At 38.1% G+C, this 27965-nt stretch overlaps 2 protein-coding genes across 3 annotated transcripts in view; both read right to left on the reverse strand.

Moving 5' to 3' along the window:
- atrnl1a (attractin-like 1a) overlaps positions 1-27965 on the reverse strand; it is a 260286-nt gene that overhangs the window by 9911 nt on the left and 222410 nt on the right. The window contains exon 29 of the mRNA XM_079856417.1: positions 23660-23768. Coding sequence (XP_079712543.1) covers positions 23660-23768 — 109 coding nt within the window. The remainder of the gene's footprint in view (positions 1-23659; positions 23769-27965) is intronic.
- Positions 1197-18902, reverse strand: LOC307149841 (uncharacterized protein). 2 transcript variants are annotated; one of them, XM_079856422.1, is made up of 14 exons: positions 18812-18902; positions 17875-17983; positions 17566-17722; positions 17054-17246; positions 16497-16604; positions 14535-14642; positions 13892-13999; positions 13248-13355; positions 12604-12711; positions 11960-12067; positions 10924-11548; positions 6992-7059; positions 6228-6356; positions 1197-1413 (listed from the first exon to the last, which is right to left on the reverse strand). In XM_079856422.1, the coding sequence occupies exons 2-13, from the start codon at positions 17975-17977 to the stop codon at positions 6243-6245; spliced, it is 1908 nt and encodes a 635-aa protein (XP_079712548.1). In that variant the 5' UTR covers positions 17978-17983; positions 18812-18902; the 3' UTR covers positions 1197-1413; positions 6228-6242. The 2 variants fall into 2 exon arrangements, with proteins under 2 accessions (XP_079712548.1, XP_079712547.1); XM_079856421.1 differs by lacking the exon at positions 18812-18902 and having other exon boundaries at positions 17875-18468.

The following is a 27965-nucleotide window of genomic DNA, read 5'->3' on the forward strand; positions in this document are numbered from 1 at the left end:
TCTGTCTCTCTCTCTCTCTCTCACACACACACACACACACACACACACACACACACACACTCACTCTCTCTCTCTCACACACACAAACACACACTCACTCTCTCTCTCACACACACACACACCCATACTGGTTTCCATGCTGAATGGGGACCAACTTTATGATCATCACTTGTGGGGACCACCCTTTCTAAAGGTTCTAGAGGTATGAAAAAAATTAGGGATACTTACCATAGCTTTGATAACTTATACACGCCTTCAGATATCTGAATTGATGAAGTAATGATTTGACCATGCGTTATGGGGACTTTTGAAAAATCGAGTTGACATGTCTTATAGGGACCAACTTTGCATAATATTTGCATAATTCACACAACCTCCCATTAGATTTGTGGGGACCTAATTTGCATAATTCACACAACCTCCTATTTGATTTGTGGGGACTTAATTTGCATAATTCACACAACTTCCCCTTTTGATTTGTGGGGACCTAGATAGAACAAGAAATATATTACTAATGACAAATAATAGGCATTTATACGAAGTAATTCCTCAGATTGCATTTGTCCATTTGCCCTTAAAAAAAATGGGTTCAATCTACAACCAAGCTTCACTCTTGCATAGAACACCTATGGCCAGTTTCACAGACCAGCCTTAAGATAGTCTCAGACTAAAGTGTGTGTTTAAGCCGTTTTAACTGAAAGCACATCTTAAATTAAGTCCTTTGTGTCCAAGTGCCATTGTTTTGTCTCAAGATGCACACCAGTAATGCTTATTTCTAAGACACGTTTATAAAAGCTACTTAAATGTCCTAACTGAACTAAAGGCCTAATCCTGGTTTAATCTAAATCCTGTCTGTGAAACCAGGCCCTAGTGTTGTGCTTGTAATCATCTCCTCAACATGCAGAATATTTGTTTGGATCGATTGATTGTTCTTACAATTGATTGGAATATTAGTGTGATTGAAGTGGATTATATGTGAATGGAGAACTTTTTCACTGCAACAAAGGACTGCATGCAAGTAATGAATTATTGTCTGGATATTTTCCAACCCATTTCATACCCACAGGTCAAACATTTAAACCTTTCCACTTCAAACTATTCTTTCTATAATTGTAATTTTTTCGGCCAACCTCCCAGCATCAGCTGCTACTCATTCACCTGATACTTATAAAAAATAAAACAAAATCTACTACTAATTGAGCTTCAACACATTTATTCACTACTAATAAATGTAAAACTTTACGGTCTTCAAATCGCGGTTCTTCAGTGCTTCTGGTTCAGCTTTTAAACATTTGTCACAGTCGCTCTTTGCTTGTACAATGAACGATGTGATGAATGTGATGAATCGCTTCATGTGCCTTTCCACCGCCTGCACCTCTGTCTGCTGCCAGGGTGTCTTCTGGGTACTTTTACCTAAAAGTGGACAGAAAAAACAATTGAAATGATAAAGTGTGTGCTGGAATTCCAATCCGAAGTTCTGAATCCTATTATCAGTATTTATTAGGTCTGGTTATTACAGTTTTTCTCAGTCGCTTTGGTGCATTTCTCACATCACTATTTACATTTGCACAACAGTTAAAGCAGTTCTCAGAACAATTAGTACAAACTGCAAAACCTAGTTGATAACCTGCAAAAGCGTATCACTTGCTCAAAATGGATAGCTCATTCCTCAAAAGCAAGTATTCATGTCAATGAAAGTGTCAGTGTCATCAAGATGAAAAGTCCTGACACCATTGTTTATGAACAAGATAGTCAAATGGCTTGGTTATGTTTTCATTATGACAGTTTATTCTGTAAATGTTTTCCATTGCAAAAAAGTCAGATCTTGGTAACACTACCTGTACATGCTCAAGATAGCACTATATACTATTTGAACAGCCATTTGAAAAAATACAGTAAAGTTACACATTACTGTATTTAGTGAGGTAACAGAGTACAAGACACTGAATATGTATGTTTCACATTTTTACTGCATATGCTCTTTGCAATTCTAATTTGTTCACAGCATTGTGCAAATGAAATAAATACAGCTATGCATAGAGCTATGCACAACTGTAAACAATATTGCAGTACATATTGGAACTGAACATACAACATACAGTACATAGTACTGTAATCATTCATGCACATCCAGATGTTCCTCATCAGTGAAAGCTGAGATTCACCTGAGAGAAATTATTCAATTTAGGAGGCATTTTCAGAAAAATAATAATAATAATAATAATAATAATTAAAAAAAAAAGTGTAAAATTTGCTTGACAGATTTTGATAACTAGTTCAACATTTTTGTATGTAATGACTCAAGCAATGAAATGAGGACTATTAGTTTTATATGGAATGACTATTCAGCATTCACAAGTATAGTTAATTTTGACTGACATGACATAAGCAAATGATAATGTTATAAAACAGCAGAGAGTTGTATGAAAGCAATAGATGCATGTCCAAAAGCATTTGCAGTTTGTTGGAAGGAATGAGAAACTGCTACTATGATGTGCACAAATGACTAAATGTTGTGGAGGTTGAACTAACTGTTGTGCAAATGTAAATAGTGATGTGAGAAATGCACCAAAGCGACTATTATTATTATTATTATTTATTAGGTCTTTTATTATTATTATTTATTAGGTCTTTTATTAGTCGGTTAGTCGCAGGACATACAGGCGCCGGCGCGATCATTTAACTTTCAATACTCTTATCTGTATGAATAAAAGGACAGAGTAATGCAAACTGTAAAGGTTCAACTCTTATTTCTGTAAACTCACAATAACTACAAAATGTTGTGCTTTGTAAAATAATGAAAACAATCAGGATGTGCTTTCTGCTGTCTCAGTGAACTTGAGCATCACAGAAATGAGCCGAAACTCAGCGTATACTCGCCTCACACCAGGGTGGGAATTATACCGCGGCCACGGCCGCCGTTGCCCTACACTTTGGCCTTCATGCCCCGTGAAAAAAAAATCATCGTACGGCCACAGTGGCCTGTGTGCCCTGGCCCTGTCCAAGTTCCATGTATAAAGCAGAGCATGTGAGCGGAGTGGAGCGGGAGCGAGCGGGGAGCGCGAGCGGGCGGATCTTGGACAGAGCGCAGAGCGGCAATTTCAAAAGGACAGAGCGTCGCCCTATTTCCCGCTCCAGTTTCGCTCCGCTCACACCACGAGTCTGAAGCATGCTTAGTCAAGCCTGACCCTGAATCCATCTGTCTTGCACAGTCATCAACAGTAGACTATTTTCAGTCAAAACTCAGCTCAATAATGGAGATCAAAAACTCCAAACCATTATGTAGCCTACTATTAATAAGTCGCTCCGGAGTATAAATCGCAACAGTCAAAAAATGCGCCATGAAGAAGAAAAAACACATACAGTATAGGCCTAGCCTAAGTCGCACTGGACTATAAGTCGCATTTATTTAGAAATTTATTTCACAAAAAAAAAAAAAAACAATGTTACAGACAAGTATAGCCTACTTGCCTCACAGACCTGAGACATATATATAAAGCTTGAAATGTCTACTTTTAAACAGAACAATTCAAAACGAAAGAAAACAGACTTCTCTCTTATGTAATCCGTATGAAATGTGCAATTCTCTCTGGCGCGTTCACTACTGCGAAGATCGCGAGTCAGCATCTTTCCAGCCGACACAGACATAAAAAAAAAAAAACTGGTTTATTAGTAAACAATTAAAATGTCTCCTGCTATATTTTACATATTCATAATCATTAATTTTGCCGGTTCGTTGTGACAGCTTTTAGGTGCTTTATTGGCAGCAGCGCCACCCTTACATCGCATCAGCACCGAAAACATAGAGATTCTTTTCTTTTGGGGGCATTTTGTTTGTGTTCAGACTTTCTCAGTTGTTTTTAGGCGCGATGTTAGAGGATGCTGCTAATAAAGTTGCTAGTAGGCCCACACATTGGATTCACGTTTATTATTATAGGCTAAAAAAAATACCCCAGGTTTTATGCCGTTCGTATCATTTTATTTTGTTGTATTTATCCGCCACACCTTTAAGGCCGGTCCGTGAAAATATTGTCTGATATTAAACCGATCTGTGGCGCAAAAAAGCTTGGGGACCGCTACAAGTGATATACATGTAGATTTTTTTCCTTTTTTGGAGCGAGCGGGGGGCGATTTGAGTGGAGCGCGAAGCAAACTGCGTTGAGCGCTGAGCAATAATGATTGTGAGGGTGTATACCTTCTGGATGGAATGGTTCTCTCTCTCACACTCACATGATATAGAGGACTGAATGAATATTTTGAATGCTTTTATTGGCATTTGTGTTGTTTCTGAATGCTTTTATTGGCATTTATGTTGTTTCTATTGTTGTGTGAGGGTGTATACCTTCTGGATGTAATGGCGCTCTCTCTCTCTCTCTCATTAAAAAATGTTTTTTTTTATTAAAAAAGTCATAATCCATGTCTTATTCCAAATTAGGATGTTATGGTATCAATCTGAATGGGAAAACCATCGAATTGTACTCAATGGCCTTTGTGCCCTGTCATATGGCCTTGGTGCCCCTAAAAAAAAAAGAAAAGGTGGAGGCCAAATGGCCTTGCCCCTAAAATTACATAATTCCCACCCTGCCTCACACACACACACACGTGAGAAATATATCTATAGAAAGCTTGAAATGTCTGCTTTTAAACGAATCAATTCAAGTGGAAAATAAATACTCAGATTATGTAATCCGTATGAAATGCGAGTCACTGCGGAGATGACGAGTCTGTATCATCGACTTAATCTCTGCAGCCGAGAATATCAATAAATTATTACAATGTTTGTTTAGACAGTCTCCTTCTGACACAAGACACACTCAATCATTATTTTTGCCGGTGCGCTGCGGAACTTTAAGTGTGCGCTTGATCGCTAATTAGGCTATGTATTATATAGGCAATTAAAGGCTCATTATTATGAGTTATGGCTTATTAATATAAAAATGCGATTAGTTGACTAATAGCTTAATGAACGACTACTAGTCGACTAGAAAAAAAAAAAACTTTAGTCGAGGGCAGCCCTAGTATTTATGTCAGCATCTATATTGCAAGAGAAATTAATTTGCACTCTACCTATAAATAGAATTACACTGTCAATCAAACAGTGATTTTTACATTCAGTCACTTGGCCTGAAATGATCATTGGAGAAAAGGAAAATATATTAGGATCAATGTCTTGGCTGCAAGTTATTTTTATGCATCCATCCACTCAAACTGCTCCAGGGGTTAGGCTAGTTATTACTGATTCGGTGTTTTCATTTTTAGAACAGCTACAGTTCCTACTAGTGCCACAAAACACCTAGTAGATTCTAGCATCAACCAAGTAACCCTCTAAACAACTACAGATGGGTTCCTGAGCAACATGACTGTCAATCTCCCTCGGACTGGGGCTCCATGCAAGATCTCACCTCGTGGGGTCTCAGTGATCCTAAGAAAGGTGAGAAATCAGCCCAGAACTACACGGGAGGAGCTGGTCAATGACCTAAAAAGAGCTGGGACCACCGTTTCCAAGGTTACTGTTGGTAATACACTAAGACGTCATGGTTTGAAATCATGCATGGCACGGAAGGTTCCCCTGCTTAAACCAGCACATGTCAAGGCCCGTCTTAAGTTTGCCAATGACCATTTGGATGATCCAGAGGAGTCATGGGAGAAAGTCATGTGATCAGATGAGACCAAAATAGAACTTTTTGGTCATAATTCCACTAAACGTGTTTGGAGGAAGAAGAATGATGAGTACCATCCCAAGAACACCATCCCTACTGTGAAGCATGGGGGTGGTAGCATCATGCTTTGGGGGTGTTTTTCTGCACATGGGACAGGGCGACTGCACTGTATTAAGGAGAGGATGACTGGGGCCATATATTGCGAGATTTTGGGGAACAACCTCCTTCCCTCAGTTATGTAGTCAAATGATATGTAGATGAGGATCTGCATAGTAAAACTAGGCGTCGTAAGCTCCACATATGGTTATTTCGGGTGGAGATGCATGTACGCACAATCTTCCGCTGACTGGGATTTATAAAGTGAATTCTGCGCAGGTTCTGGCGTACGCACGGTTTTATAAGTCTGAATATTTTTTTGCGTACGCCATTTTTGGCTTTCGGGCGCACGTACACTTTTAGTAAGGTTCCTACGCACAGTTTTATAAATGAGGCCCCTGGTCTGAGATCTGGGTGTTAAAGTGCTCCTAAAGGGTCTAATTTAGTCTAAGAAATGTGTAAAGAGTTCACCTTTGGAAGAAGGCCTCACAGCACTGGCTCCTGTAGGCATCTCTTCATCTGATGGTGGTCTGGGTCTCTTGGGTGGTGGCGGCATGTCATTCCTCTTGTTAGGAGGAAGTGCCACCTCTGCTGATGGTTCTATGGAAAATAATCAAAGTTCAACATTTTCAGAAAGATACAATTTAAATGTACTATAGAATGCTGACAATACACTGTTATTTGTCACACTTATGCACTAATTATTTAAAATCATTAAAGTACAATAAACCCTAAACCTGTGCAATTGTTCATTATTGCAAGTATAATTGAACTACATCTTTCCAGCAGACATTTAATCAAATATAAGTGCAAGTAAATTGAGTATAACCATTTTATTTCATGTCTTAATCATCTGACATGATTCGTTTTGTGCCATGACACAACCAACACGAGAAGAGAGCAGATCAGCTAGTGTTTTATGAAAAATGAAAAATGTACAAGTTTCTCCTATGAAATATATTTTTTATGGTAGTAAACTCACAAAAAAATATTCACTCCAGAATGAATGTTTAGTGTAATTTAGTTGAAGAATAGCTTGGAGGCATTTGATTCATTACACAATGAGCCGTTTCGTCAAAAAAAAAAAACATTTGTTCAGCATACTGAAGCATCTTCTTTAATGTTGGCTATGATGTTAGAACAATATTTTTGTCTGTCAGGTCTTCACAAGTTACGTGACTGAAAATTATAAATAACTGCAAAATGTAGTAGTGTATTTTGACAGTAATACAAACCGTCAACAGTAGATGAACAGTGTCCCTCTTGTATGCTCCCGTCTTCCTCATCACAGTCAATAACGTTTCTGTGGAAGTTCAAAGTACAGCTTAACAATGGTATATAATGGATCGTAAACACCTGGTATACGAATAGATGGTAGGGGTGTAACGGTTCACAAAATTTACGTTTCAGTTCAATACGATACACTTGTGTCACGGTTCGGTACGTTTTTGATACAGCAAAAAGAAAAAAAATGCCAGAGTAATTTCCTTGATTTAATTTTTTTATTCTTTTTTTTATTAAAACTAACATCATAAAGTATGATTTTTTTTTACTTTGAGCAATTCTGGAGCTATAATTGACTCTTCTTAGGAGCATATAAAACAAAACGCTCCTTGGAAAAAGTGAAATGTAATATTGTAGTAGTTATAAACAAAGGTTTATTTTAGTTCAGATTAACATTTGAGGGCAGCAATTGTATTTACAATGTCAAGTCAAGTCATCTTCATTTATATAGCGCTTTTAACAATGTAGATTGTCTCAAAGCAGCTTTACAGAGATAAGCTTATAATTTAAGGTAACAGAGATTGTTTCGGCTTTACAGCAGAGTTAAGTTATTTCCATCTAAAGTTAGTTTTGATTGATTTGCTTCCGTCGCAACGATCAAGCAATGTAGCCGCTAAGACGACACCATTCCCTCTACACAGACTTTAAACGCGAACCTGTGAGAAACGCTGATGGCGTTCACATGCGCATTTAGAATGGGTTCTATAGTTATGTGCGTTTGAATATACGCAGGTTAGGAATTCCCTACAAGCCAAGCCTAAACAAAGTACTTGTCTTTCCTTATAAATTTTGATAAAGAATTTTATTTTATTTTGTTGCTTTGGGGTAGGAACGCGAAACGAACAACGCCTTTCCCGACAACGCCTTATCTGTAGAGTGGTAGTGGGATCCTCCATAGGGAGAGACTAGTTGGCACTTCAGCACTGCGTTGTCATCGGTCCAGGCGAAAGTCATTCGTCAGATCTGGATACGGCCTGGATCCGGCAGGCTGCAGGAAAACCTCGGGATAAACACAGACACTAAAATTAGCGTAGATGCCATTCTTCTCATGATGTAACGAGTACATCAGGATTTTTGGGAAGTGTTCCCGGTTCCGGCTGACCTAATATATGCAGCCTAACATTAAATTATAGAAGTCTATAATGTATTATGTGAAAGCTAGGTCAAAGAGATGTGTCTTTAGTCTAGCTTTGAACTGACAGAGTGTGTCTGCTTCCCGGACAATGGTAGGAAGACTGTTCCAGAGTTTTGGTGCTAAATAGGAAAAGGATCTACCGCCAGCAGTCGATTTTGATATTCTAGGTATTAGTAACTGGCCGGAATTTTGAGATCGCAATAGACGTGACGGACTATAATGCGTTAAGAGCTCGCTCAAGTACTGCGGAGCTAAACCATTTAGTGCTTTGTAAGTGATCAGCAATATTTTAAAATTTATGCGATGTTTAATAGGGAGCCAATGCAGTTTTGACAGAACCGGGCTAATATGGTCATACTTCCTGGTTCTAGTAAGAACTCGAGCTGCTGCGTTTTGGACCAGCTGTAGTTTGTTTATTAAGCGTGCAGGACAACCACCCAGTAGAGCATTACAATAATCTAGCCTTGAGGTCATGAACGCATGAACTAATTGTTCCGCATTTGTCAATGAGAGCATATGGTGTAATTTAGATATATTTTTAAATGGAAAAATGCAGTTTTACAGATACTAGACACGTGACTTTCAAATGAAAGATTGGTATCAAAGAGCACACCCAGGTTCCTAACCGACGACGAAGACTTAACAGAGCAGCCATCAAGTGTTAGACAGTATTCTAGGTTATTACGTGAGGAAGTTTTTTGTCCAATAATTAGAAACTCTGTTTTTTCAGAATTTAGAAGTAGGAAATTACGAGTCATCCAATTTTTTTATATCCGCTATGCATTCCGTTCATTTTGTGAATTGATAAGTTTCGTTAGGTTTTGAAGAAATATAGAGCTGAGTATCATCGGCATAACAGTGAAAGCTAATGCCATGTTTCCTAATGATTTCTCCTAATGGTAGCATGTACAGAGTGAACAGCAGCGGTCCTAGTACTGAGCCTTGTGGTACGCCATACTGAACTTGTGATCGATGAGACATCTCATCATTTACTGCTACAAACTGATAACGGTCAGATAAGTATGATTTAAACCATGCTAGTGCATTTCCACTAATGCCAACATAATGTTCTAATCTATTTAAAAGAACGTTGTGGTCAATGGTGTCAAATGCAGCACTAAGATCGAGTAACACTAATAGAGAGATACAACCACGATCGGATGATAAGAGCAAATCATTTGTGACTCTAACGAGAGCTGTCTCGGTACTATGGTACGGTCTAAATCCTGACTGGAAATCCTCGCAGAGATCATTTCTTTCAAGAAAGGAACACAGTTGTGAGGATACTGCCTTTTCTAATATCTTTGACAGAAAAGGTAGATTCGAGATCGGCCTATAATTGACTAATTCTGTAGGATCAAGTTGCGTTTTTTTAACAAGCGGTTTAATCATAGCCAGCTTAAAGGTTTTTGGTACGTATCCTAGAGACAAAGACGAATTAATGATATTAAGAAGAGGATCTATGACCTCTGGAAGTATTTCTTTCAGTAGCTTAGTTGGTATAGGGTCTAACATACATGTTGTAGATTTAGATGATTTAATGAGTTTAGTAAATTCTTCCTCTCCTATATCAACGAATTAATCCAATTTTTCCTCAGGGAGACTACAATGCACTGCCTGATGCGATACTGTAGTAGACGGTTGCATAGTTATAATTTTGTCCCTGATATTATCAATCTTATAAGTGAAGAAGTTCATAAAATCATTACTGCTGTGTTGCTTGGAAACTTCGGTGCTTGAAGCTTTATTTTTCGTTAGTTTAGCCACCGTTTCAAATAAATACCTAGGATTATGTTTATTTTCTTCTAATAGGGTTGAACAATAAGCAGATCTAGCAGCTTTTAAAGCCTCTCTGTAAGTAATTGAGCTCTCCTTCCATGAAATGCGAAATACCTCTAGTTTTGTTTTCTTCCAGTTGCGCTCCATTTTTCTGGCTGCTCTCTTAAGGGCCTGAGTGTGCTCGTTGTACCACGGCGTTGGACTATTTTCTTTAATCTTCTTTAAGCGCAACGGAGCAACTGTGTCTAAAGTGCTGGAAAAGAGAGAGTTAAACGTTTCTGTTGTAATATCGAGTTTATTTTAATGTCAAAATAAAACCAACGTAATGTTACTTGAAGGCATTATAGCCAACTATTCCTGCCAAACTTCCATGGTTGCAGTTAGTGTTACTACAGTAAATCCATGGTAAATCCATCTGTGGACACCGGATAGTTCATTTATGGCACAATGTTTCTCCTGGTTTCCACGTCAGAGCTGTTTGAACCGTTAATAACGGAGAAATGTGAATGTTTCTCACAAGATCTCTCAGCGATGTTATTACTTCTGTGGCGAATTCAAATGATTTCTTTACTGGATCTCTTATTAGCGCTGTGTAGTAACAGTGTCGTATGATCATGATCAGCTCGCGCTGCACTGGTCCAAACTGATAAACGGTCCGTCAACCACACAATAACGAGCAGTTTCGTTCCGCTTGCATTACGTTTGCCATTTGACGTTGGACAATGTTGTGGTCGCGCCGGCGTCTCTTACATAACGAGAGCGCTTGCCACACGCGACCCGCCTACATTTGAAATAACGAAATTTTGGTCGGCAGGAAAAATGGTCCAACGAACCATTCGGTTTGAAAATGCGTACCGAACACAGAACCGAAAGCATCGTACCAAACAGTTCAATACGAATACGTGTATCGTTACACCCCTAATAGATGGTAAACAGAAAATCAAACAAAAGTCAAATAAAATACCACACCATCAGGATCTATCCCAATTTCATCCAAGTTCTTGCCATGGAACTCAGCTAATCTTCCTTGCTCAAGAGCCATTAGAACTTTGCTGATCTTGGCAAGTTGCAGGGTCTTCTCAGGGAGTCGATAGAACTCATGATGGATTCTTATGTCGTGTCCAAGAAAGTTTGCCAGCTGGTCCATCTCGGTGTCAGTCATATTCAGCACTGTTGAAAGGGTTGCGGCATGCTTTCGCAGTCTTGTAGATGTCAGTGACTTGGGACACTTTGCGTCACACACCTTTGCAAAGCCACGGAGGCAGTCTGACCCTCGAAAATATGTCATGGCTTCTGGTCTTGCAAACATATAGGAATTGTCTTTCAGAACCCCACAAGCCTCTCTCTGCTTAACAAGGAGTTCTAAGGCACATAGCATTTTTGAAGTCAGAAGAATTGGAACTGGTCGACCACGCTTCCCCCTTGCGAAAACCCTTGTGAAGTGTCTGCAGAGATTGTTTTCCACTTCAGAGAGTGCCCAGTCCACATCCTCATGTGGATCAGAAGTGTCTCTTGATAGAAATGCAGACAAAGGCATGCTCGAAACCACTCCTTCCCTGCGCCGGTTAAAGAGAATCATCTGGGCTAGACACACCTTTGCCAGAAAAAAAAACAATTATTCCTGTCCAGCAAACCTTGCTCACACACACATCTTGATTAAAACCAGCTTCATGAGGACCTTTCACACACAACGTTATATTTCCTTATGGGGACTAGTTTCATCATATTCAACACACAAGTTTGAACTCAAACACTGACTGAAAGTGTGTTGTGGGGACGTCGTGAGTGTCCATTTTAAAGCAACAATTAACCTAGAAAATAAATCCCTGTGAAGGATAAAACTGGCCCTAAATACTCCACTAGCACTAAACTACAGGACACATGTCGTTACATGGTTTAATGTACTAATTTACACCAGATACGCATCAAAATATGCCTAAAAATCACTAAACCATGACAAAGAGAGACAGTAGACCTAAATCTTTAGTGATGAATGTGAACGTACCTGTTGAGGAGAGTTGATCTGAGCAGATTCATCATCCATCTGAGTCTCTGACTGGAGAGAAGGATCAGAAGCACTCGCTGCGCTGGTTTTAATGGCAACGCTGGTTATCTGTAAGAGACAACATTCATAATGACAAGATATTAGAACATGGAAACACAAGAGAGAAATCTGAAGCAGATACCACATGATTTTATAGAAAGAGACAAATCAACTTCATCTAAAACATTTATTCCTGTCCAGTCAACCCCTGTCTGCGCTCACACACATCTGGATAAAACCCGGCTTCATGGGGACCTGTCACACACCTTCATGGGGACCTTTCACACACAACGTTATAGTTCCTTATGGGGACTAGTTTCATCAAATTCAACACATGAGTTTGAACTCAAACACTGACTGAAAGTGTGTTGTGGGGACGTCGTGAGTGTCCATTTTAAAGCAACAATTAACCTAGAAAATAATTCCCTGTGAAGGATAAAACTGGCCCTAAATACTCCACTAGCACTAAACTACAGGACACATGTCGTTACACGGTTTAATGTACTAATGTACACCAGATACGCATCAAAATATGCCTAAAAATCACTAAACCATGACAAAGAGAGACAGTAGACCTAAATCTTTAGTGATGAATGTGAACGTACCTGTTGAGGAGAGTTGATCTGAGCAGATTCATCATCCATCTGAGTCTCTGACTGGAGAGAAGGATCAGAAGCACTCGCTGCGCTGGTTTTAATGGCAACGCTGGTTATCTGTAAGAGACAACATTCATAATGACAAGATATTAGAACATGGAAACACAAGAGAGAAATCTGAAGCAGATACCACATGATTTCAGAGAAATAGACAAATCAACTTCATCTAAAACATTTATTCCTGTCCAGTCAACCCCTGTCTGCGCTCACACACATCTGGATAAAACCCGGCTTCATGGGGACCTTTCACACACCTTCATGGGGACCTTTCACACACAATGTTATAGTTCCTTATGGGGACTAGTTTCATCAAATTCAACACATGAGTTTGAACTCAAACACTGACTGAAAGTGTGTTGTGGGGACGTCGTGAGTGTCCATTTTAAAGCAACAATTAACCTAGAAAATAAATCCCTGTGAAGGATAAAACTGGCCCTAAATACTCCACTAGCACTAAACTACAGGACACATGTCGTTACACGGTTTAATGTACTAATTTACACCAGATACGCATCAAAATATGCCTAAAAATCACTAAACCATGACAAAGAGAGACAGTAGACCTAAATCTTTAGTGATGAATGTGAACGTACCTGTTGAGGAGAGTTGATCTGAGCAGATTCATCATCCATCTGAGTCTCTGACTGGAGAGAAGGATCAGAAGCACTCGCTGCGCTGGTTTTAATGGCAACGCTGGTTATCTGTAAGAGACAACATTCATAATGACAAGATATTAGAACATGGAAACACAAGAGAAAAATTTGAAGCAGATACCACATGATTTTATAGAAAGAGACAAATCAACTTCATCTAAAACATTTATTCCTGTCCAGTCAACCCCTGTCTGCGCTCACACACATCTGGATAAAACCCGGCTTCATGGGGACCTTTCACACACCTTCATGGGGACCTTTCACACACAATGTCATAGTTCCTTATGGGGACTAGTTTCATCAAATTCAACACATGAGTTTGAACTCAAACACTGACTGAAAGTGTGTTGTGGGGACGTCGTGAGTGTCCATTTTAAAGCAACAATTAACCTAGAAAATAAATCCTTATGAAGGATAAAACTGGCCCTAAATACTCCACTAGCACTAAACTACAGGACACATGTCGTTACACGGTTTAATGTACTAATTTACACCAGATACGCATCAAAATATGCCTAAAAATCACTAAACCATGACAAAGAGAGACAGTAGACCTAAATCTTTAGTGATGAATGTGAACGTACCTGTTGAGGAGAGTTGATCTGAGCAGATTCATCATCCATCTGAGTCTCTGACTGGAGAGAAGGATCAGAAGCACTCGCTGCGCTGGTTTTAATGGCAACGCTAGTTATCTGTAAGAGACAACATTCATAATGACAAGATATTAGAACATGGAAACACAAGAGAGAAATCTGAAGCAGATACCACATGATTTCAGAGAAATAGACAAATCAACTTCATCTAAAACATTTATTCCTGTCCAGTCAACCCCTGTCTGCGCTCACACACATCTGGATAAAACCCGGCTTCATGGGGACCTTTCACACACCTTCATGGGGACCTTTCACACACAATGTTATAGTTCCTTATGGGGACTAGTTTCATCAAATTCAACACATGAGTTTGAACTCAAACACTGACTGAAAGTGTGTTGTGGGGACGTCGTGAGTGTCCATTTTAAAGCAACAATTAACCTAGAAAATAATCCCTGTGAAGGATAAAACTGGCCCTAAATACTCCACTAGCACTAAACTACAGGACACATGTCGTTACACGGTTTAATGTACTAATTTACACCAGATACGCATCAAAATATGCCTAAAAATCACTAAACCATGACAAAGAGAGACAGTAGACCTAAATCTTTAGTGATGAATGTGAACGTACCTGTTGAGGAGAGTTGATCTGAGCAGATTCATCATCCATCTGAGTCTCTGACTGGAGAGAAGGATCAGAAGCACTCGCTGCACTGGTTTTAATGGCAACGCTGGTTATCTGTAAGAGACAACATTCATAATGACAAGATATTAGAACATGGAAACACAAGAGAGAAATCTGAAGCAGATACCACAGGATTTCAGAGAAATAGACAAATCAACTTCATCTAAAACATTTATTCCTGTCCAGTCAACCCCTGTCTGCGCTCACACACATCTGGATAAAACCCGGCTTCATGGGGACCTTTCACACACCTTCATGGGGACCTTTCACACACCACGTTATAGTTCCTTATGGGGACTAGTTTCATCAAATTCAACACACAAGTTTTAACTCAAACACTGACTGAAAGTGTGTTGTGGGGACGTCGTGACTGTCCATTTTAAAGCAACAATTAATCCAGAAAAAAATCCCTGTGAAGGATAAAACTGGCCCTAAATACTCCACTAGCACTAACCTACTGGACACATGTCGTTACACGGTTTAATTTACTAATTTACACCAGATACGCATCAAAATATGCTTAAAAATCACTAAACCATGACAAAGAGAGACAGTAGACCTAAATCTTTAGTGATGAATGTAGGGATGCACCGATCCGATACTCAGTATCGGAATCGGCTCCGATACTGCCATTTTTGGCGGATCGGGTATCGGTCAGACAAGGCCGATCCAAATCCGATATTGTGCGTATACTATTCAGTGTTATTGTTAAGCCCCACAAACATTATAAAGCACCATAAGTTTTCGTGCACAATATTTTAAGTGTTCTGAAGCCATTATACAGTATAATGTGAGATATAAATTAATATTTAAGTGTTAAATTCAAGATCACGTAAACGTTTCCCTCAGCTGCGGCTGTCAATCATTCTTCATTCAGCACTCAAACAGCGCGTCGCGTCCGGTTATGACAGAACACACGATGAAACTCTCTCCAAGATGATTCAGTGTTACTATTATTATACTTGATCTGTAGATAAAGGTCTATGGTTTCACATAAAACAACTTTATCTTGCTGGACTTTATTGCTGTACCTTAATCATGTTACTTTCCACCGGGTGTCTGTTAGATCACAACAGTAGAGTAAAGTCAGGTACTATTTGTTCTTCACGCGCACAGTAACTGAAATTTAAAAGAAAATGCTGAATAGACTATTGCATAGATAGATACTGTATAATACACTATGCATCATATGTATTTTCTTTGTGCTTTAAACTTTTCAATGCGGACTCGACGCGCTGCGCGCTGTGACTCATGTTGCTTCAAGAGCATCATTCTGCGCTCGGGATGCGCATAAGCGCTGTGGGCCGCACTGTATTGGAGCCTTTCATATCGTAATACAGGGACGCAATGAAAGATTATTAATAGCCGTTCTTGTCCTGTCCTATCTATTATGTTGCTACCTTATTAAACAGCTGTGCTATACATTTAAAAAATGTCTCAATTTTATAGTAGGATATAAAATAATTGCTATTTTTATCTTGTTTTTCATGAATGTATTTTACAACAATACAAAGAGCAATGTGTAAAGTTTTACCAGATTTAGTGTTACACTTATTGTCTCTAATTTGTTCTCCACTAAACATTTTTTTCACAAAATGTTCAGATTTTATACAATTAATTGTGCACTCGTGATTTTTCTAGACTAAATTTTATTGCTGAATTATCCACTAATCTAGTTTATAATAGCATTTATGTCAGATTATGATCATATATTTTTTGTTGGTGTTTTTCTTTTTTTTCAGTTCTTATCAGTTTAACACAGAGTAATAGAAATTCTACTTGATTAAAAAAAAACTGCGCTGGTATCGGTACGGATCGGTATCGGCCGATACTCAGAATTTTTGGTATCGGATCGGATCGGTTCTGAAAAAATGGTATCGTTGCATCCCTAGATGAATGTGAACGTACCTGTTGAGGAGAGTTGATCTGAGCAGATTCATCATCCATCTGAGTCTCTGACTGGAGAGAAGGATCAGAAGCACTCGCTGCACTGGTTTTAATGGCAACGCTGGTTATCTGTAAGAGACAACATTCATAATGACAAGATATTAGAACATGGAAACACAAGAGATAAATCTGAAGCAGATACCACATGATTTCAGAATTAAAAAAAAAAAAAATACAAAAACATTTACAATTAAAACATGTCTTCATTTTACATAGTTAATCTTTAGTTTATTTTTGTGATTACATTTCACCCATAAGTTGCAATAAGGCCATTGCATGCCACACATAACTTGCAGAAAGAAAAGTGGCCTAAGACTGTACCACCTCACTCTTTAAATGTATAAATTTTAGGGGTGGGGTAGAAACACTGACCTAAAACGTAACTTAACTTATCATTTATAGACATAATTAGATTCATAGATTTCTAATAGATTCAAATTATAATCTATTCAACCAACAACTTGCTTAACATGTTGCAACAATGATATATTCTGTACACAGTGTGCTTTGCAACATACTTGTGTTCTCCAAGGGTAGTCTTCTCCTCCATAATCATAGGCAATTTCTTCTCCTTCTTTAATGTCATCCAGGGCAAACAGACAAAGGTGAGGCTTTCCATTGACGTCAGTTTTCTTCATCTTACAATTTGGATATTTGTGGTCATCAATAACGATCCGCCGAAACGATCCATCTTCTCTTGAGGCATCAATACTTAAATATGAAAGCATGAGAAAAGGATGAATACAAGTATTACAATATACCACCCCAAATCAGTGTCTTTTTTTACTATAGTTTAGCACAGGGTTTCTCAAACTCAGTCCTGGAGGGCCACTGTCCTGCACAGTTTAGCTCCAAAACTGATCAAACACACCTAGCTGTGAGTTTCTAGTGATCCTGAAGACATTGATTAGTTTGCTCAGGTGTGTTTGATCAGGGTTGGAGCTAAACTGTGCAGGACAGTGGCCCTGCAGGACTGAGTTTGAGAGACCCTGGTTTAGCATAAGGAATATGGTGCAACTTGACTTCTTACCACCATGTTTTCCCTCGCCAAATGAAATCAAACATAAATGCAGCACAGGATGCGTGGTAACATGTTCTTCTTCTCTGCAGCTCTGCATCATTTATCATATCTCCCCTGTACTCAAAATCACCTTTGCAAAAGGCACCCTTTGCGAATAGACCACGTCCTGCAAAATACAGATTTTTTTTTTTTTCACCAAAAATAAAATCTTATAGATAAAGGATGCCAAATACACAAAAAGACATCAATAGTTGGCAGCAGTATGGTTAGGACATGCATATGATGGTAAATATTAAATGATAAATCACACCACCTTACCTTTCACTGGATTGATATACTTCACATCTAATTTGAATGTTTTGTCAGTCTTCGAAACAACATGATGCATGGCATCCTTAAGGGGGCTGATTCGTGGTGGCATTTCAAACTGAGAGAAAAAAAATTGTAATAAATAATAGTGTGAAAATGGGGAGACATGCAGAATTAAACTAGCATGTTCAATAAGTAGATAAGAATGTTATTGTAATGTAACACTGCATTACAATGATATCGTATGTATCAATGTAAGACAAGAAATCAGAACTCAAGGATATCACATTTATTGACTAACTTACTAGCCTTGAGGGCATAAACTCAACATTTTCACTTAGGCTCTAATCTCTCACAAAACCAACATCTATATAATCCCAGGTAGCCTTGACAATTAACTACTTATTTGGCTCTTAACCTAACTACTCTTTTGAACGATCTCGCCATACAAACCCCAGTTTATTTTAAGTTACTGTCATAATTAAAACAAAGTTTATTCATTTAAAGCTACTTACCATTTCAGTGTTTTTATTTTTGCCTAACGTTACTTAATTGCTCTGTTAACGATATCAATACTAAAAGTCAAACACAAGTGTGATATTCCTCCCCCTCACCCTGTCCTGACAAGTAATAAAACATAACATTACCTTTAATTTAAAGTAGAAAATAATCTACTGTCCAGCACGCGAACTAGACAGAAACAGACTTAATAACCCAATTCCTTCATTAGCAATCAATCAGACTAAACACCTGACGACACTTTTCAGTTGAAATTAAGTACTTAACATTACATTGTATGATTTTGTGATCGCTTATTGGAAAAACACAAAAATATGTCAGGCCACACTTAGCCTCAACAATTAGCACTAACTAGCTAGCAGCTAACGTTAGCCCGCTGCCTAATCTAATTAACCTAACTGGTTTCATACATATGTGCTTAACGTACCTTGAGCTTCACTTTTATCCTCTGCAGAAGTTTAGATCCTTAGTTGGCATCTCCAGTAAATAATCTTCTTCTTTGTCTTCCGTGTACAGTATCAATTTAATACTTATATTTTCAAGTTGTTGTTGAATTCCTTCCTTATGAGGACCCGGAAGTGGGCGGTACTCAACCATAATTGGAAAATGTGTGTGTGGAGAAGTGAGTGCATTACCAGCCAAAAATGTTTGGGGGCGCAGCTGAGCACACACTTCACACACTCACACTACCTCATAATCGTGTGTTATGGGCCAATGCTGAAACTCCGCCCAGCACCTTCAGAATAGTTCCTCTATTCAATTCAATGGGTCATCCTTATGGGGACCTGATTTTTGGTCCCCACAACGCAAGAGGTCCCCATTACGTGACTGTGTAAACAGATTCTTGTCCCCACAACGTGATAAATACCAACTCACACACACACACACACACACACACACACACACACACACACACACACACACACACACACACACACACACGTACGTCTGGTTAACTAACTTTGTGGGGACTCTGCATAGACGTAACGGTTTTTATACTGTACAAACTGTATATTCTATCCCCTTACACTAACCCTACCCATCACAGAAAACTTTCTGCATTTTTACATTTTCAAAAAAACTCACTCTGTATGATTTATAAGCTTGTTTCCTCACAAGGATCTCAATTTAGGTCCCCATGGTGACACTAGTCCCCATGAGTCTGTGTATATTCAGGTTGAAGTCCCAACCGGGATAGAAAAACATGTACATGTACAAACACACACACATAAATATGTATTTTTAAATATTAAATATCATGGAAGAACAAAAAGGTTTTATTTGACTATGCAAAATAAATAAATAAATAATTACATAGCAAAACAAAAAGCTCACAGGAATAAGCATACATTGACTACAACATAATCTGTTAATAATATTTTGTTGGTTCTCTCTTGTTTTTGCATGTGTTCATAATTTATTTTTATGACAGCCTGGCCAATAATTACATCCGGACAATTTGGCATGTTTCATTGTGTTAGCACAAATAAAACAATGGACAGCAAGCACAACACAATACATTATGCTTACAAAATCTTTAACTTTTTTTTTTTTTAAATATAATTTGAATAAAGAGTGAAGATGTCAATTCTCCTAGGCAATGATTGATATATAACTGATATTATATACAGTGCCCTCCACAATTATTGAACCCCCTGGTAAATATGATCAAAATTGGCTGTAAAAAATAAATCTGCATCGATTATCCTTGTGATCTTTCATTCAAAAAATGTGCAAAATTCTAACCTTTCATTGAAGTAAAAGAATTGAAAGTGGGGGGAAATCACATTATGAAATAAATGTTTTTCTCCAAAACATGTTGGCCACAATTATTGAAACCCCTAGAATTTTTTACGAGTAAAATATCTCTGAAGTATATTCCCATTAATATTTACCTTTTTTAGTACACCAGGGTGACTAGGAACATGAAACTGTCCAGCTATGACTTCGTGTTTCACAGGAGTTTAAATATGAGGAAACACAAAGGCCAAATCCCCTGAATCATCCATCACAATGAGTAAAACCACAGAATATAGTTCTGATGCGTAGCAAAAGATTGTTGAGCATCACAAACTAGAAAGTGGCTGTAAGACAATAGCTAAAGAATTGAAAATCCCCATTTTGACCATCAGGGCAATAATTAAGAAGTTATAACCAACTAAAGATGTTATGATTCTGCCAGGAAAAGGACGTGTGTCTATACTGTCTTAATGGACGGTGAGGAGGATAGTTTGAGTGGCCAAAGACTCTCCAAGGATCACAGATGGAGAATTGCAGAGATTAGTTGAGTCTTAGGGTCAGAAAGCCTAAAAAAAAATTATCAAACAACCCTACATCGCCACATGTTGTTTGGGAGGGTTTAAAAAAAAAACCTCCTCGCTCATCCAAAAACAAATTCCAGCAAATTTAATTGTCAGACACGACTGGATCTTCAAACAACACAGGGTTCTGTGGTCAGATGAGACTAAAACAGAGCTTTTTGGCAGCAAACACACTAGATGGGTTTGGTGAACACAAGGATAAAAAGTACCCCATGTGTACAATTTAATATACCATTGGATCTTATATGTTGTGGGCATATTTTTCTGCTGGAGGTCCTGGACTTCTTGTTCAGATACATGGCATTGTGGATTCTATCAAATATCAACAGATAAAAAATCAAAACCTGACGGCCTCTGCTAGAAATCTTATAATGGGCCGTGGTTGGATCTTCCATCAGGACAACGATCCAAAACAAACATCAAAATCAAAACAAAAATTTGTTGTGGAGCACAAAATGAAGCTTCTGCCATGACCGTCTCAGTCCCCTGACCTGATGAGTGGAGTGGGCTGAAGAGGAGAAGCACCAACATGGATCTGGGAATCTGAAGGATCTGGAGAGATTCTGTGTGGAGGAATGGTCTCTGATCTCTTGTCAGTTATTCTCCAAACTCATCAGGCATTATAGGAGAAGACTCAGAGCTGGTATCTTGGCAAAAGGAGATTGCAAAAAGTATTTAATGAAAGGGTTTCAATAATTGTGGCCAACGTGTTTTGGAGAAAAACATTTATTTCATAATGTGATTTTCCCCCCACTTTCAATTCTTTTACTTCAATGAAAGGTTAGAATTTTGCACATTTTTTGAATGAAAGATCACAAGGATAATCGATGCAGATTTATTTTGTACAGCCAATTTTGATCATATTTACCAGGGGGTTCAATAATTGTGGAGGGCACTGTATATATATCTGATGTTAAATATACACACATTGATTTTGTATTGAACCACAGCAATCTCCTCGCTTTGCGTTGACAAGACAGACATTCTTTTTTATGCTAAAGGAGAAGTATATCATTTTTTGCCCCACTAGCAGTGCCAAATGGAATAGTGATCTGAAGCCTATGTTTTCTTTTTCACCTGCCGTTCAAACTCAAGTCTGAGGTACCTTCCTCCTCACATACCCATTTTAGTCAATTCATCTCAATGTTCTGATGTTTTTATGGCCATTTTCCATGTTTGAGTAGTTCATATATGCAACAGGCTAACTTAGAGTGTTGCCACCTCTTAGACCCCCAATTAGTGCAACAAATCTTAGGTACAAATGACGTGTACTATTTGGGCTGCATCCACACAGTCCACACAGATGGAAATGTTTGAATCATTGTTTTCATCAATCATTATTATTTTTGCAGCAATGACACACTTCTTCTTTAAGAAAATAATACTTCAGCAGACCTTCAGGCTACCACAATTCTGCCTTAACACTGATAAAATATTGAACTCTTTTGATCTAAGGCTTGTTTACATGTTCTCCATTATCTACGAGTGGCATTACCACACATTGCAGGCCGAATCAGTCTAAATTTTAGTGTAATTCAAGGTGAAATGTTGTTGCATATTTTATGATTCACTCTTGCTATATGTGTCTGTGAAATACAAAGGCATCCAGCTTCTCACCAAAACCATCTCCAAAAACCTGTCATATATGCCTTGAGGCCAAATACGCCTTTTCAGTCTTTATCACAAGCAGCAGCGCAGGAGCCTACAGATTCACATGTGCCAGTGTTCATTAAATCAAAGAGCAGGTATTAGGCCCTCATAGACCGAGCCTGAGTTACTGTGCCGGAATAAGGGGGCTGGCTTAAGGGATAAAGGCGTACATTTACTGAGTGTGTTGGAGTATATGGATTTGATTTTCCTCGGGGATAACATTATCCTTGTCAGATTTATTCCTCTGATCAGTCAGCACTATTGGACTCCCAACATGCATTTTATCTCTTGTTCTCACCTCATCTTTAATCCTTTATTCCTCTCTTTCTCCTTTTTCCCACCCCTCCCATTCGTTATCTTTATTTTTTTCTGTCTTTCACTGAGGTGCAGTGGTGTCGGTGTCATATTGCAGTCAGAGGATGTAGCTGGATTGCAGAATGCCGCAAGTGTTATGTCTCTGAACCGCTACTTCCTGCTGCAGTACCATTTACAGCAGCTCATTCATCACGATAACATGATGAGCACAACCACACCACAGAAACAATGAGAAAATCAATTAATGAGCATGAACAAGAGAAAGGACAGGAGGAGAAAAAATATGAGATGTAGACAGCCAGAATCCAAAGGGTCAGTGTTTGGCTGGTTAAATGAGGATGAAAAAGAGAAAGGACAGGAGGAGAAAAATATGAGATGTACACAGCCAGAATCTAAAGGGTCAGTGTTTGGCTGGCTCGCCTCATTAGTGCCTGCTGGTAGATGTCATAATTACACCATCTGGCTGCTCAGAGCATCTTACAATTAATGCTTTCTATTATTACTATTATTTTATTTACTTTTTAATCTAGTATATATATATATATATAAAAGATTTAAAGCTGAAACTCCTCGCCCACATTTCTCATTCATTTGCATTGGTGGTTCAGAATGGCCAGGGTTCGATTCCCGGCAAATGCAAATGTCATTTTCTTTTAACTGTGCTTTAGAGATTTTTGCTATAGCTAAAAATAAGTAAATAAATATATAAATACACTTACCAAATCAAAGATATTAACAAGTAACTGCAAGCTAAGCTGAAACTCCACCCACATTCCTAGCCAGGGTTTGATTACGGCCAATGCACATGTGAAATTTTTTATAGGGTTTAGAGATTTTATCTCTAGTGAATTTAATGTAAACAAACATACCCAATCTAAATTATTAACGAGTACACAAATGCATGTTAAAGTTGAATGTGGAAGATTTACTGCAACTTCATCTACAGCAAAGCTAAGATGTAAAATGAATGTTGAATGTTGAATTCTCACCACACTGGCCAGGGGGAGGCACTCCAGAAGATGCCCGTGGAAGACTCATCAGCAATGTTTGCACAGCAGCACAATTCCCAGAACATGGCTCCACAGCTATGGGACCAGCCTGAGAAAGAAAAAAAAAAAGATGAGTGATTAACTTACTGTAAGACAGATATAGAGTTTTCTGCAACAAAAGCTACTAAGAGACAAGTATAAGAATGATGCAAAGCTTTCTTAATTCGACTAATGGTGAACAGACCTTCAAACTTCAGGGGGGGGGGGGGGGGGTTTGTTTGAACCCAATCAAACAAACCATAATAACATAACTTGTGATTCTTCCAATTAAGAAAATTCACACACATTAAAGCCTGCATTTAAGGTAATTTATGCTTCAGTCAAGCCTTTCCAGCATTTTCTTCAAAAAGGCAAACGTGCCTCGTTCAAAGATGCACTGCAGGTTTTTCATAATAGCTTTCTGTTTTAAAAAGTAAAGGAGTATCAGTAAATGGTCTTGCTCTTTTCACCATTTCACACTCCTTCTATGAAAACACCTGAAAGAACAGGCCATGAACTGCACTTCACAAGAACAAAATGCCACTGAATGAAATTGCCATCAGTAATAGTCTGATGAAAAACTTGGTGGCCAAATTTTGATCTCAAATTGATGTAGCATCTCTAAAGTGCCATTTTTTTGCTTTCTTCACTTACACAAAATGTCTTAAAACTCATTTACCAAACACAACACTGTTTAGAATGCATGTGGTGAGGCAGATGACGTGGGCTTGATGGCTATAAACGTTCATATTTATAACAAGATACTGTATCTTCACAGACATATAAAAATAAACTCAGAATGAGCATCTCGGCATCATTGTCTAATTTCATGAGACAGGATAATCGAGGATGATCGATTTGTTATACTAGTAGTCCAACTGAATGAGAAGACCCTCTTATTTACTTGTATATACCCAAGACTATTAGATGGTGGCTGTATGATGGTCAATAAACAATAATTGTGAATTCAAAGCAGTATGTGGTTGATGGCACCACACATTTATAGTTTTCCTGACAATGTCATTTAACTAAGATTTTTTTTTTTTCCACTATGCGACGTGGCAAAGGGGCTAATTCATTTCTGTTTAAGTCCACAACCAAACCATGTCGGAATCCCATCATCTGTTTAGGTGACATAAATTCGATAGTAAAATAAGGGCTTATGATTGATTGAGTGTAAATGAGGGCAGTCTACTCCCTAAACTACACAGAGAAGCACCAGCAGGTGGTGGAAGTGGATTTCTCCTTCATTTGCATTTTAAGGGCTGTTTATGGTGCATAAACAAAATGGGCAGAGCTTTAAAAATTAATGCATACAGTTGGCCCACTGCTGGGTGTTTGTTTATTATAGAAGCTCCGTTATACACATTAAAAGTGTGTTTGAATGACAGGAAATTTAACATAGGACAGGATTCTTTTGTGCTTCAGTCATTTTTCTCTATTATGGATTCAAAATGTTATATTTAACACCACCACTCTACAGCGTATTTGGAACTAAAGAGTTTAGTGTAAACATAGTAAAAAAAACTATTTTCTATGCCAGTCTCCCAAATCAAATTACTTCTATACATTTTCTTATCCAGACAATGGCAGCTTTCCAAATAAATATTGGCTTTAGCAAGGACATGAAATCTGCCAGCTTTAACTTTGTGATTAAACACATATGAGCGACTACTTTCGCAACTAGTGCATCTTCTCACTTGTACCTTAGTGGAAAAGTGCATCTAAGGTGTTTTTCCAAAACTCCACGAGGGTTCATATACAGTATGTGTAATATTACACTAATTTAGCTACCAAAACAAATATCAGGGATGCAAACGTTTATAAACAAAATTTATAAGTAAATGAATTGAAGACAAAAGGCAGTATGCTGTGCAAGCTTTACGACTGTTGTTTTGAGGGGCCTGAAGGTCACGGCTGAGGGTGAGCTGTTGTATTGAATGCCTCAGACTGTCTGACTATAGGGAGGTGTGCAATGACCGCAGGGGTCAAAGAGGAGTGCAATGTTTACTTACATCTTGTCTGAGGTATTCAGTGATAGAGATGCTTCAGTTCAGTAGTTGCCAGCTAAAGCTTTTAACCTTTGATCTCTAAATCAATGTCTGCACAAGTAGTGCACAATTACAAAAGTTCTGCAGAGTATTTTTTCTTTTTCCTTTCTTTTCTTTTTAACTTCTTTTTATCCCCATCTGCCTATTTTCTATTTCTCCCTCTTAAAAACTCATATCATTTGACTAAGCACAAATTCTTTTGTCCCCTTTCTCCTTTCCCTCTGACAGATGTGGCTAATAGGTTTAAGTGCTGAAGCGTACAGACTAATTATAGGTTGTGCTACCTATGTTTGTGTTAGGTTTCAGAGATGATGAATTCATCAACTTGAAGGAAATAGGTTCCATTTAATCCTCAATCCGTCATACATCAGTTTCCAAATGAACCCGCCACTGAGCGCGCCTTGGGAACAGATGTTGAAATACAATGGCCATTAACTTTGCACTCAGCAATATGTTCCTTCTTATGGAGGAAAAAAAGGGGTGGGGGAGTGTTTGACAATGTATAAACATTATGTCAACTAATTATGACATACAGTAATTTAATTTATGCAAATGGAAGAAACTACAAAGAGTTTACTTTGACATCTATCTAAAGTATTGGAACACATCCACATACATTCTAGGAAACATAATATGATACTAGTATAACAATGAATTATACACTAGATATCTCCTTATATACATTCTAGGAAACATAATATGATACTAATATAACAATGAATTATACACTCGATATCTCCTTATTTGAGAATACACAAATAGGATTTTGGAGCGAATGAATGCTAATGCCATATAGTTTTGTCTATAACAATAAAATAAAATAGGACACAACTAAAAACGTATGGATATCATTACATTAGAAACAATATCAGTAACACTTTACAATAAGGTTCATTCGTTAACATTAGTTCATATATTAATTAACATGAACTAACAATGTGCAATACATTTGTTACAGTATTTATTCATCTTTGTTAATGTTAATTAATAAAAATACAATTGTTCATGTTAGTTCACAGTGCATTAACTAATGTTAACAAATACAACATTTGATTTTAATAACGTATTAATAAATGTTGAAATTAATATTAACTAAGATTAATAAATGCTGTAGAAGTATTGTTCATTCTTAGTTCATGTTAACTAAGGTAGTTAACTATGGTTAACTAATGAACCTTATTGTAAAGTGTTACCACAATATCAAACCATAAAACTATACAGGGAATACAATAACTTGTATTAAAGAGGAAGAGAGCTCGTGCTCTGCATTGCCGCTTGAACTGAGGTGCTTCACCGACCTGCCACGTCATTTTTATCGTTTGATTTTCGTGAAAAAATGGACAACATTTCTTATCAGAAGTAACAAAGCACAAAGCTCTTTATGATAGTTGGATGGGAGGCGTGCTACAAATAATGTTTGGCGTAGAAAAACCGCAGATCTGGCTTGAACTACCGGTGATTCATGAGGTCATAGACTCTGCTTTAACGTCACTATATTTTTAACTGTTAATACGTTATTGTGACGTTAATTTTGACAGCCCTAAATTCAACGCAAGAGACATTTTTTACACACAGTATGAGTTGCAGTCTGAGGTTTTTCTGACCCCTTCTGATGGACAGGATTTAATCGGTCCTGATCATCGGCTGTTTATAAGCTCTATGGCCAATAGTGAAAATAATTGCTTTTAAAGGCCTATACAGATTATTCGCCAATACATCGGTGCATCCCTAAACAACAGTCATACATTTTAAATGTGAATTAAGTGTTCAATTCTATTTTGAGGTGGCAGTGGAACTATATTCACATTTGCACCTGTTGCAGTGGCCCCAAACATTGGGAAAGGGGGAAGAAAAATGGAGTGACTGGAAGAGATAGAGAGACAGTGTGCATCCAAGCAGGACTTGGCTTCTCTTGGGTGAAGCATTAATCTCTTTAAAAGCCTTCATTAGCTCAGATTTATCCATCCCCCACTTGCTGAAGCAGCCTGTTCATCCACCAGAGCTGGGCAGGATATTTGTACATTTAATTTTAATCCTCGTTAATAGCTATTTTATTAAAATGACACCTTCAAGAAGAAGGGCATTAACAGTGAAGTGATGGACTCTTGATGACAGATTGATCCAGGGTGTGAATGGAGAGATTGACTGTTCAGAGCGGGTGGTGAGGTGATCCAAATTAATCAAGCTAAGTAATACAGCATATAAATCAGTAAAGG

This window comes from Squalius cephalus, assembly GCF_949319135.1.
Source record: "Squalius cephalus genome assembly, chromosome: 21".
NCBI lineage: Eukaryota > Metazoa > Chordata > Actinopteri > Cypriniformes > Leuciscidae > Squalius > Squalius cephalus.